We start from the raw sequence: 12,748 nt of genomic DNA, 5'->3' as shown, positions 1-12,748 counted from the left end.
TTTAAGTGCTTTTCTCTTGTAAATAAGTAAACAACAAACATATAAATTGTGGGTAACGATTTCTTTTTCCAAGCGACTTATCACCCCTTACGTTCATTTTGTCAGCTCATATACAACGAGGTCTGCCTCTTCAGTATTATAAAAAATATTGTAAACATTTACATTAATTGCACAACATACATTCAAATACATACTGTACTGTACAGCAAGGTTTTACTTTGTGTTGTATCCTGTAGCACCAGAAGCTAGACAAGTTATTTGGAAACGGTGATACTGACAACACTGAGATGTTTCCACTAATGATGCTTCGTGTTGATGGGGGACTACTGTCGGGTCGGTGGTTGGTGTGGACACGCTCTGGTCACATCTCACAGCTGTGAGGCAGAGGACTTTTCATAAGAGACATTCATTGGTGTTAAGATCAACTATAATACAAAAGATTACGACGAAAAGTCTTGTACAGTAATTTATTACAAAGTCCACATCGGTTCCATGTGCAAACATGTTGGAGGAGATGTTGCTGTGAGTTCATGGGTTTTAGTTCATCGTCCGCATGTGCCACGGAGATATGAGGGCCACGACATGGTTGTGAGCAGCGAAGTGGACCTGTAGATCTTCACACAGTCCTGTTTTCCATGAAATAAAGCTGATTAAAGCAACATCCTGTCAACTATCTACAAACATTAGTGTCAGACTGGATGGTTTGTGGATACCAAACTTCCCACTCATGTACGGCATCCTTCTGCAGGAACAAACTCAAAGTGTCATGAGATGTATTTCATCTTTTAAACTCAGTGTCTCCTCCACTTGGGCAAAAGCTACAAAGAGCTGCTCTTCCAAAACTTAAACGCAGGTTGAATACATCTCAGGTTCCGGTCCGGTGAAGTGAAGTCAAGGTCCTGTTGCTGGAATGAATGGTTCATCATTCTTCTGCTGGAAGATGCCAGTTTGGTGGGTGGTGGGATGTGGTTGGTTAACCAACCCACCCTTTCCAAATCTGCCCCCTGCGCGTGAGAGACAACAAGATGTTAAGTTAAATGTGCCACTTGAAGTATTCACTGGGGACCATGGCTCCAGCTGTTCCTACCAGCACTACAAGGAGAAGACAATGTCACTGAAAACACAACATTTCTGACCTGACAGTTTGAATGCATGAGGTGCAGATTGGCAACGCAGCTAATGAGAGTTACTGTTGATGAAGTACAACGCTAAAAACGACAGATGAGCAAACTACTGGCTCGACTGACCGAGCCGAACAAAATGTAGATGAAGGCAAAAGTAGAGCTGGGGTGACTAGAAAGGAACATATGAGTTATGACAAACTCACAGCGATTTGGAGGAGGGCTTCTTCACTTTTGGCCTCTTTCGACGATGAGCTGGCCTGAGGCATGCACAGCACGTGTACACGTGCAGGGCAAATGCACGTGCATGGAGACAAACACACAGGTATAGACACAGACATACAGGTGTACACACATTTATGCATGCACGCACACACACATACAACCCCCCCACACACAGCAGAGACACACAATTAGGCGTCATTACAAAATGGAACAGAAGAAGCAGGTTTGCATTCAGCCTTCTTTAGTGTTTTGCTTCTTTACACTAAAAGGCTTCAATGGCAAACAGCATGGCAGCTCTATGTGGAGGATGGAAGGTGACAAAATTAAATAAATAAATACGCAATAATGAAATGTATCATTTAATTATTAAAGACATCATTAAATCATTAAATAAACAATTAAATATACTGTTAAATTATTTATTTCATGATTTGTTCAATTATTTAATTTTGTCACATTCCATCCTCATGTGTCACCATGAAATTATGTTAACTGTCAGTCTCACGCATCAAACTCAGTGGGCGGGACTAACGCTGAGCATGTGAAATCCATTGGTTTGGTCTGATGAAAAAAAGCTTTCATTCAAATACACGTAAACACAATTACCGCTTCCTAAAGTTTTGTCAGAATATATTTTCTGGCCTATCGATTATCTGTGGTCGATTTGTCGTCGCTTGCTGTGAGGAGCAGCCAATCAGGCGTCAGGATTAGGGTTAGTCCCGCCCACTGAGTTTAAGAGTGAGGCTGACAGTTAACATGATTTCATGGTGTCACTGGAGGACGGAAGGTACCAAAATTAAATAAATAAATAAATCATGAAATAAATAATTTATAAAAGGTACATTTCATTATTTAACGGTTTATTTAATAATTTAATTTTATATTTTATATGGAACACCAAAATGCTCAAAATTAAATAAATAAATAAATAAAGCATTATGAAATATGTATCTAAGCTTATTATTACCCATAATTGAATGATTTAATTATGTATTTAATAATTAAATGATACATTTAATTGTTATGTATGTATTATGTATTTATTTATTTCATTTTGTCACATTCAGTCCTCCATACATTCAACGAGGTTGGATTTCAGAATTGTTCCTTAAATGTCATTTCCTTGACTACCATAACAATAAACATGACCAAAGGCTGACTGGGGAGACAGAAACCTCCCTGAGTTCCTATTGAAACTTGAATTTCATCTGGATTGTTTGTAAAAGTGTTGAGCAGTGAGCAGTTTGGAGGAAGACATACCTGTAGTCACTGGAGTGGTTTCTCTCTTTTCCCCCTGAAAGAACGTTAAGAGATCAGTAGTCTAAAACGACTCATAAAACAGCAGTGAATCATGTTTACCTGAGAGAGATTTTACTCACCCTTCTCAGGGTTGCATTGTTTATGGCCCTTGCAGCCCCGTAAGCCCACGAGCTGTTGATGCAGTGAATTCAGAGTGTTGCGATCAAGAGAGCTCACGGCGTTTATCAGCTGCAGCAACAGAGGGGACAGAAAGGGCTTTGGGAACTCGGGAAAAATATCTGTTTTCCAAAAAGCATGCACTCTGAAGTGTGCTTTAGGATTATTTTATATTTCTTCCTGTTGAAGTATTGTTTATACTTGTCTTTATGTGCGTGTCTGTCCAAATACAATACCTGGTAGGGGTCAGTGTTGAGGTCAAAGTATTCCAGGAAGCCAGTGGCAAATTCACAGAACAGGAAATTGTGAGTGTCGTTGATGGTCCTGAGGCACCAGTATGTGTTGTTATTGGCACTGGTGCATGCACAGAATGGACCCACTGAGATAAGAGAGGGAGGGGTTGAGGAAGGGTGTGGAGAGTTTAGAAAACAGTTTTAAACGAGGGTGTAATGATGTTTTCATCATATCTGGTGTGGAAAACTGCAGCAGAGAGAAACAAGGGAACATTCCCCAACACAGCATCTTTCTGCAGCTGCTGTCTTTCCTCACTTGTCCAGAAGGGGGCGGTCTGCCAGTGATGGTTGTCGTGGGTGAAGCAGGTGAGGCCGGGCATGCTGCAGGTGTCATTGTTCTGGAGCCTTTTGAGGAACTTACGCAGTTTTTTCCTGCGTTTTTGTTCTTTCTGCAGCCACTGAGTCTTCTGCTTGGAAGCCATTCTGCTGAGACCAGAACTATCAGTGTGGTTGAAGAAGATATATATATACATTTTTCAAATTCTGCCAGACTTTACCTGAGTGAGAGCATTTGTTCTGCTTGAAGCCGGTTTGCTTCTTTGTTTTTTAGGAGATAGCTGAAAAGACAAAAGGCAGCTGTCACATCTGGAAGGTTAGGTCATGACGTTGCTCTGCTTGTCCCTCACCTGCTGGGAGTGTTACACTGACATTCCTCTGGCCGCACATTTTTCAGGTGACCTTTGACCTCACGGAGGTTTTTGATTTTGGTCTGCAAAGTTTCGATCTAGGTGCAGCAGACTCCCAGAGTCACCCAGTGGTCATTGTACACGAAATGAGACACACGTTTGAGAATTAAACAACATTCAGCAGTACCTCATGTTCAATGTGCAGCTTGTGGTCCTTCCATGCTTGAAGGGACTTATAGAGACCCCCGTCACACTTCACTGTGTCATTCATTAGGATGGAGCACCTGCAACACACAATATGTAATATAGCATGGAGAAAAACAAGCCCCCCCCCCCCCCCCACACACACACACACACACACCTGTAAGTGACTTTCAAAGCAGCAGGTAGTGTGAGCTTGTCTAGTGTGGTGGGTTTGGCTGTGACTTCCATCCCACTGAATTCTTCTCCATCGTCCTCGTTTCCTGCTCCTCCTCGCCTCCTGTCACTGGTCCAGCTGCTGTTCTTGGATCCCAGGGCTCGGTAGCCCTGCTCCAGGTCGACAGCGTATAGGTCTCCATCCAGCTCGAATGATACAGAACGGGCCCAGCGCCTCCTGGACACAGGCTTACTGGATTGAAGCTCTGCGTAGGACGAGACAAACGAATCTGTGTAACAATAAAGAGATGTGTTTCTAGAATTAGATCAGAATTAAAATAATCATCTACAGAGATTTGCATCGTTTTCTCATGATAAAATAATTTTAATGATTATGTGCCTGCTCTACTTTACCACTAGGTGGCAGTGCAGACATGGCTTTAATCTCAACATGTCAGTGGCTGCTTGTTTTGGATCGACGTCATTTTAAACAAAACCAGAAGCTACTAACAACAATCAGAACAGAGGCTTACTCTTCTTGTTCAGCACCCGCTTCTTCTTCAGGTCAGGTGTTGTGACGCTCATATCTTCACAGTTGCAGCCGTCAGCGTTGGGTGAGAGAGACAGAGTGGAGGCACTGCTGGCCATGAGGGCCTGCATACGAGGGGCAAAAAGACCAGCCATGCCCTTACACTTATACAGCCTCAGCTTGCCCGTTGGGTCCTCCACACACTGCCACTTCTGAATCAAAGCAAAAAGATACACATGCATCACATAACATGCACGTTAGGTTAATTCTTAATTGTCCCTAGGTGTGAGAGAACGAATGGTTGTTAGTCTCTATGTGTCCCTGTGATGGACTGGAGACCTGTCCAGGGTGTCTCACGCCTCTCGCACAGCGACTGCTGGAAATAAGAACCAGCTTCCCGTGACCCAGAAAGGAGAAGCGGGTAAATAAAAAGTATGGATGAATAAATGGATATTTGAGGTGTTTTCATCATTGCGTGCACCATCCATCCATCCATTTTCTTTACCCGCTTATTCCATTTTGGGTCACGGGGGTCACTGGTGCCCATGTCCAGCAATCACTGTGCGAGGGGCGGGGTACACCCTGGACGGGTCACAAGTCCATCACAGGGCCACATAGAGACAAACGAGACAAACAACCATTCACTCTCTCACTCACACCTAGGGACAATTTAGAGTTACCAATCAGCCTAACATGCATGTTTTTGGACTGTGGGAGGAAACCGGGGTACCCGGAGAAAACCCACGCATGCATGGAGAGAACATGCAAACTCCACCCAGAAAGGTCCCTGGACCGGGGTTTGAACCAGGGACCTGCTCACTGAGAGGCAGCAGCTCTACCAGTTGTGCCACCGTGCTGCCCCATTGTGTGCACACAAAACACAATTTGTCCTCTGCGTTTAACCTATCACACATGAGATGCACCCAAGTGGAGCAGTGTGCAGCTATATAAGCACCCGGGGAGCATGTAGGTGTATTGCTCAAGGACATCGCAACATGTGGGCATGGCAGGGAATGGAACCTTTGACTTCCAGGCCTCAAGATGACTGTGACTGTCTAACCAGTATACCACAGTCACCCTTGTTTTTACATTTGTGGGAGGAAACCAGTGAAAACTCATATGTGAGTCATCAGGTAATGTTAAAATATTTCCCTTACACATTTTTCAAAGTACTTCAAATACTGTATAAATTTAGTATTACTGACTAGAGCTCTTAAAATAAATGTCAAATATAGCTCCACAATCTTTACTAAAAAAAAAACACTCAAAGTCTTTAAAAAAACTCATCATATGACAAATCAAACCACAAGAGTACGACGGCCACTTTCAGTGAATGGTCAACCAGATTGCAAATTAACATCCTGCTGAAAATATATTAACCTCTTGTATTTTTCTGAGCTCGTACAGGTCAAGTACCTGTCCTGGCTGCTGGCAGGAGGTCTGGTACTCTGCTTTCTGGCACAAGTCCTTCACCCTCTGGTATTTTGGCAGGAAGTTCTCCTCCTGGGCCATTTCCTTCCCATCGTTCCTCTTGTGTGGAGGTTTCCTGAAAGAACAGAAAGAACATTGACAAGCAGCCTGATCTGGCCAGAAGACGGTGCTGGAATGAGAACATGTCTGGTAAAAGGTCAGTCAATAACACATACCCTCTCTCAACCAGGAAAGAATCTCTCCATGTTTTATTTTTCTTGTTCAGCTGAAACCTGGAAAAATCGTTAAAAGCCACACTGTGATATTTGCACTGAACAAACACTGAAAATGTCACACTCTTTGAAAAGAGAGCGCTGTAATACATTTATATTTAGACTGAATTTCAATATGCACAGGAACGCCTGAAGATCCACTAAAGGTTCAGACAAATCACTTTTTGACTCGTTTTAAAATGACAGTTTTTGCAGAAGATGCTGGAAACACAATCTGGATGTTCACCTGTTCACGGGTCGCTCTGTGGCCAGCAGCTTGAGGATGGACTTGCCGTCCATTTCTGCAGGAATGTCGACACCAGCCATGTCCAGAAGAGTTGGTGCCAGGTCGATGTTTAACACGATGTGAGGGTTACTGCAAAGCAACGGGAATACGTTTTATACACACTTTGATTCACATACATCACTGTAAAATAAACATTTTCACACATTTATGTGTCAGCATCAACAAACTCTACAAAACAGTAAATATTCAGGTAGTTTGTTGAAAATGTTCTACTATTTTGCAAGTACTAGTAAATAACTTTACTACTAAATTCACCAGCCACTTTATTAGGCACACCTGTTTAACTGCATGTTCACACAAATAATCAATCAGCCAATCACAAGACATCAATTAACACCCCTGAACCTTGTTCATGCATGAGTAATCCATCCATCCATCCATCCATCCATCCATCCATCCATCCATCCATCGTCTTTAGGCATGCAGACACAGTGAAGACGACTTGTGTTCAAACTGGGCATCAGAACAGGAAATAACAGGTATTTGAGTGACATTGAATGTGACACTGTTGTTGGTGCCAGATGAGCCGGTCTGAGTACTTCAGAAACGATTTAAGGGATTTTTATGCACAACCATCACTAGGGTTTGCACAAACTCATCAGACCTGGCGATGCTTTTCCGATCTTTTATTGTCTAATCTGAGGGAGTCTGTGTGAATGGTAGACTCACTTTCCTGTTCTTGGCTGATGGGAGCGTGACATCTGGTGTGCTCATCTGCTGCTGTAGCCCATCCGCTTCAAGGCTGGACGTGTTGCTCCTTCAGAAATGGTATTCTGCAGCCATCTTGAGCTAATCTGTCCATTTTTCTACGACATCAACAAGGTATTTTCGTTCACACAACTGCTGCTCAGTGAATATTTTCTCTATTTCGTAGCATCCTCTGTAAACCCTAGAGATGGTTGTGTATGAAAATCCCAGTAGACCAGATTAGAGCAGCAGTTTCTGAAACACTCAGACTGGCATGTCTGGCACCAAAGCCGTGCCATGTTCAAAATCAATTAAATTTCTTTTCTTCCCTGCTCTGATGCTCAGGTTGAATATCAGCGAGTTGTCTTCACCACATCTAGAGGTTTAAATGCAGTGGGTTGCAGTCTTTTTATTGGTTGATCAGCTTTTTGTGTTAACAAGCAATACAACATTTACATCCAATGCAGTGGATGGTGTGTGTTCAACTATGATTATTAAACAAAAGCAGTCCGAGTCACTCACATGGTGCCTTGCTCCACATTAGGTCCTCGTACGTAGAAAGGTACGCGGATATCAAACTCATAAGGCATCGATTTGCCCTTCACCAAACCAAACTGGCCAATATGGTAGCCATGGTCAGAGGTGAAAATGAGGTAGGTGTTGTCCAGCTCACCTGTGTCCACCAACATGTTGTGCAGCTACAAAAGATACAACTCATTTAACACTCACGCAGCATACAAAGTTAAACTTGTAGTATGATTGCTCAAATCTCCTGTGCCATTTTCAAGGAAAAATAGATTGAACAATTTACCAAGTGTGTCAGTGAATTCATTATCAAGTCCCAGCCAGAAGAGGCACAGATCTCCCAGGACCCCAGGCTGGTAGATGAATTGTACGTGTGTGTCTGAGTGTATGTGTGTTTAAAGCAAACGACCGTCTGCTTGTCTACCTTCTCCATGCTGTCGTCCACAGACAGCAGAGTCTGCATCCTCCGGCGCTGCAGCATGTTGGTGAACTGCATGTGGACAGGCTTCATTGGTCCAGTGTAGCGCAGGATCCAGTGCTTGTCTGGGTTTGGAGCATAGTTGTAGCTTGGGGTTCTTCAAAGAGAACACGTATATTAAACATTTAAAAGTTGAGGTGCAATATTCTTTTCTGAATCAAGTCTAATGGTAAAGCAGACAGTGCAAGGTTTTCTAATGTATATTTTTACTAAAACTTGTTTACTAAAGTTTGAAGTCACAAGAAATGTACTAAAATGCTGACAACAGGTGGTACAGCTGTCACTGAGGGATTGGAATAGTGAATGTTTTTAGTTTACAAACTAAGTGTTTTACTAGACTGGAATTAAACAGGAAATACAAGTAAACCTTAATGTTTTTGATGCAACATATTCAAGTGGAGACATTGAGTAGAAGAAGAGAGGAAGCTTTTCTGGTGAATGGAGGAAGCAATTTTATCCACGACCAGGTGCATAGATGGAGCCCAGGGGTGGCCAATGGTGGCCTTGGCCCCATCAGCTACCCCAATCTTTTGAGGAAACTACACTTTTAAGCAGTATAAAGACTCAAAAGCATAGTTTCATCAAATGATTGGGGTGACCAGTTTACGCACTGAACCACCACCTATAGTGCTCACATAGTTAACATATACAGTATACCGGTACATATGTGAAGACAGCCATCTTAGATTTTGACCTGGCAACCCATCTTTCAAAAGCAACTTTTCTTATGCCTAGATGTAGCGACCCACCTAACTTGAAGTTGATAACTCACTTATTTTTCAAGTTATCATGCTTACAACATTCACGCACGCACAAACGGACAGACAGACAGATAAACAGACACACGGAGGACATTTCCAATTCCCCCTCTTTGCTTCATGATGAGAGACAAATTAAACCGTATACTCTACTGGTGTATGCTAATGTCTTTCTTGAGAAAAAAAGAAAACTGTTTATTCAAAGTTGATGTGGATCTTACGAAAACAGCGTAAAATGCGGCGCGCTGCAATCAAAAAGCCTGCACAAACCGATCGACATTTAATTTTACGCAATATACGAGTTTAATCATTTGTGAGGTTCAGTAAGAAAACACGTGGAATCTGTGCACGCGAGGATTTTGTCACTGTCGTGCAATTTTGACAGCAATAAATTGCAAAGTGAGCGTCAAGGTGAGAGGGGTTCTCTCCAGATTAGTGCATAAATTCTCCTGCCTCAATCTTCTCCTCTTCTTAATGAGGACAGATGGAGGTAGAGTGGAAAAAAAATGGCCAGAGAAAGCGCTGTGAGCCACTAAAACCCAAGAGAGTGCATTTATGGAGGGAGAGCAATAAAAAGTTTGCACAAAGACACTGAGGTTGAATTGTCTGAATATTCTGTGTAATAAGGCTGTGTGGAGCAGGTTAATGATGCTGAGGGGATTAGATGAAGCAGTGTGAGTGTGTGAGGGGGTTGGAGGGAAAGAGTGGAAACTACAATCTCATTACTGGTTTTAGATACATCTCTGGAGGCCGGTAGTGGGCTTGCTATTATCTAGCAGCAGAAAAAAGCCAGTCACGAGTGCAGAGGGTCAGAAAAACAAAGTGTGAACTGATGGAGGTTCAGTGTGTTGTTGCTTTTATGTGTCTAAATGATCAACTATGCATTAAAAAAACCTCTTTTATGTTTTTCTTTGATCTTACCTGACAAAACAGCATAAATGATGAAGGCTTAATATATAGACAGTACTAATGTGAGCAAAACCAGACAAATAAATCAGAATAAAACACTGGCGGTGCGAGACTCTTCAGCAGCTGACAACAAGGCAGAGGAAGACAAGCTCGTGCTGAGATTAAGGAATTTGTGTCATTCTGGGTCAAATAATGCAGGAATGAGTCATATTCTATTAAACAGCAGTGAAAATGTACAAATGCATCATTGCACTTTCAGCTTTGTCTCAAAAATGAACAGAAACAGAAATAAGCAAGTCCTGTTGAAGAAGCTCGACACTTTAAGATAAACCTAAAACAGTTTGACCCTTTTATAGTTTGGTTAATCATGGAGATGTTTTTAAACTTTGACGTCCTTACATGTGCTGCGAGGCGTTTGGGAAGGCAGAGCTGTACTGTGGAGCCGAGTCCTCTGGACCGTGCGGAGCCACATGGCTCAGGACCATCATGATGGGCCGGTGAGGGTACATCCTCTTGGACATACGGAAGTAGTTGATGCTGTCGTTGGTGATGATGTCTGTCAGGTAGTCCTGTAGAGGAATGATATCCACCAGACACCCCGTTAGAGAGAAAAGGAGTGACAGAGCAGATGTCAGAGCACACACAGCTGGGATGGATCAGAGCCAAATACACATCTGGAATCAAATCCATCACCAACTAAAGCAAAACCATGCACATGTTTAATAAACGGTGTAAACTGTGATCCCTTTATTTTATCTATACATGTTCCTTTAGAATATCATTTACAAATTATATCAGGTTGACAAAACCAAAGTAAACAACTTTGAGTTGTAAATACTGTTTTTGTACCACTCCAGTTTTGAAAAAGTTGGGACGTTGTGTAAAATGTAAATAAATAAAAAGAAGGCAACGATTTTCAAATCTCAAACGCATTTTTATTCACGAGTTCAATAAACAATGTTAAAACTGAAAAAGTTTTTTTATTTTTTTTTATTTTATGACAGCAACACATCCAAAACATTTGGGCCAGTGGCAACAAAGAGCTGTAAAATCAAGTGGTGCAAATAAGAAACAGCTGGAGGAGCATTTTGTAAATAATTAGGTTAATTGACAACAAGTCAGTAAGAGGACTGAGTATAAAAAGAGCATTTTAGAGAGGCGCAATCTCTCAGAAGTAAAGACTGGTTCACCGATCTGCACAGAACTGTCTAAAGTAGTGGAACAATTTCAGAATAATGTTCCCAAGCAAACAATTGGCAAGACTTTCCTATAATCTGTAGTTTATAACATCATGACAGTTTTTAAGGATCTGGAGAAATCTTTGAGCTCAAATATCCTGATGCATGCTCAATAATCCAGGTAGAAAAATCCAAATCCATATTTTGAGCTCAAAGTACAAGACTGAAAGTTAATACTGAATGGTTGCTATCTTCAGGCCCTCAGTGGCCGCTGTGTTAAAAATGGGTCTGATTCTGCTCTGGTCACTGCATGGCCTCAGGGACACAATCCATTTTGTTTCCACAGTCACTGTGACTTCCACAAATGTTGGTAAAATCTCTATTGTGCAACGACGAAGCCATATGTGACCTTTCACTTCCTGTTGTCTTCCCTGGACCAAAGCTAATTTAAAACCCGAGGTAAAGTGGAAGACTGATCTGTGATCAGACAAAAATCTAAATTGAAACTTTTTGGAAACCACAGACACTACACACCATATAGAGGCAAGGGATTATCCAACCTGTCATATGTGCACAATTTAAGAGCCTGCCTCTCTGGTGGTATGGGGGTACATTAATGCCTCTGGCATGGACAGCTTACACATCTAGGTTAGGTCAGGTTCATTTGTCATGTGCAAAATCAACACAAGGTCAACAATGCAATGAAATGCTTAGGACGAGAAGAACCGTCTCAACTCGTCAAAAAAAAAAGAAAAAGAAAACAACAACAAAAAATATCAAAGCATGCAACAAAAATACTAAAAACACTAAAAAAATATTTAAAATACTATTAAAATACTAAAAACAAGGTGCCAAAGTTGTAAAAGAAATGCATCTACAGTGTGGTTTGGTTAGCAGTGAGGTTCTTTCAACATAATGGTTCTGTTCTGTTTTAGTGGCGTGGTCTTGTTAGCAGCTTAGCAGGTCCGGTCCACAGCTAGAATGGCACCATCAGTGCAGATAAGTATATACAGGTTTTAGAACAAGATTTGCTCTCCAGACATTGTCTTTTTCATAGAAGGCCTTGCATATTTCAGCAAGACAATCCTAAACCTCATAATACATCCAGTAGAACTGTATGACTTCATAGTCCAGGTGCTGAGCTGGTCTACCTGCAGTCCAGACCTCTCACCATTTGAAGACATTTGGTGCTTTATGAAATTAATAATCCAGCAAAGAAGACCCAGGACAGTTGAATAGTTATAATCCTCCATCAAGAATGAGACAACATTCCCTCTAAAACTCCAGCAGCTGCTCTCCTCAGAGGTTTACAGTCTATTGTTAAAACAAGAGTGGATGTTTCAAAGTGGAAAACATAGCCCTGTACTGTTTATTAGAAGTGTTGCTGCTATAAAATAAATAAAAATTCTTATATGATTGTAACATTTCTAAGTTTAAACAGCTGATATGTTTAGTGTGTCCCATTGTGAATGAAACGTGAGTTTATGAGATTTGCAAATCCTTGAATTCTTTTATTTTCATTTTAAAAAACACCCTAACATTTTTGGACCTGGGGTTGTGTATGATGTGACAAGAATCCATCCATCCATCCATCCATCCATCCATCCATCCATCCATCCATCCATCCATCCATTCATCCATCCATCCATCCATCCAT

The 12,748-nt window shown here is 41.7% G+C and overlaps 1 protein-coding gene across 1 annotated transcript in view; it reads right to left on the bottom strand.

Annotated features, from left to right (window-relative positions):
* Window positions 1-292: 292 nt before the first annotated feature.
* The window catches only part of sulf2a (sulfatase 2a), a 14,329-nt gene continuing 1,873 nt past the window's right edge, over window positions 293-12,748 (bottom strand). Inside the window, exons 4-20 of the mRNA XM_037678649.1 lie at window positions 10,313-10,482; window positions 8,193-8,343; window positions 7,766-7,941; window positions 6,497-6,625; window positions 6,214-6,270; window positions 5,984-6,113; window positions 4,572-4,779; window positions 4,043-4,328; window positions 3,869-3,965; window positions 3,682-3,779; window positions 3,553-3,612; window positions 3,312-3,478; window positions 2,999-3,141; window positions 2,726-2,834; window positions 2,607-2,640; window positions 1,328-1,381; window positions 293-1,004 (exon numbers count right to left, since the gene is read on the bottom strand). Of these exons, the coding sequence (XP_037534577.1) occupies window positions 974-1,004; window positions 1,328-1,381; window positions 2,607-2,640; window positions 2,726-2,834; window positions 2,999-3,141; window positions 3,312-3,478; window positions 3,553-3,612; window positions 3,682-3,779; window positions 3,869-3,965; window positions 4,043-4,328; window positions 4,572-4,779; window positions 5,984-6,113; window positions 6,214-6,270; window positions 6,497-6,625; window positions 7,766-7,941; window positions 8,193-8,343; window positions 10,313-10,482 (2,100 nt within the window). The 3' untranslated portion in view covers window positions 293-973. The remainder of the gene's footprint in view (window positions 1,005-1,327; window positions 1,382-2,606; window positions 2,641-2,725; window positions 2,835-2,998; window positions 3,142-3,311; window positions 3,479-3,552; window positions 3,613-3,681; window positions 3,780-3,868; window positions 3,966-4,042; window positions 4,329-4,571; window positions 4,780-5,983; window positions 6,114-6,213; window positions 6,271-6,496; window positions 6,626-7,765; window positions 7,942-8,192; window positions 8,344-10,312; window positions 10,483-12,748) is intronic.

Source organism: Nematolebias whitei, chromosome 7 (genome assembly GCF_014905685.2).
Source record: "Nematolebias whitei isolate Nwh7 chromosome 7, NemWhi1, whole genome shotgun sequence".
In the NCBI taxonomy this organism is placed as follows: domain Eukaryota; kingdom Metazoa; phylum Chordata; class Actinopteri; order Cyprinodontiformes; family Rivulidae; genus Nematolebias; species Nematolebias whitei.
The sequence above is the reverse complement of the archived record's forward strand: the minus strand, read 5'-3'. Positions and strand labels throughout refer to the sequence as shown.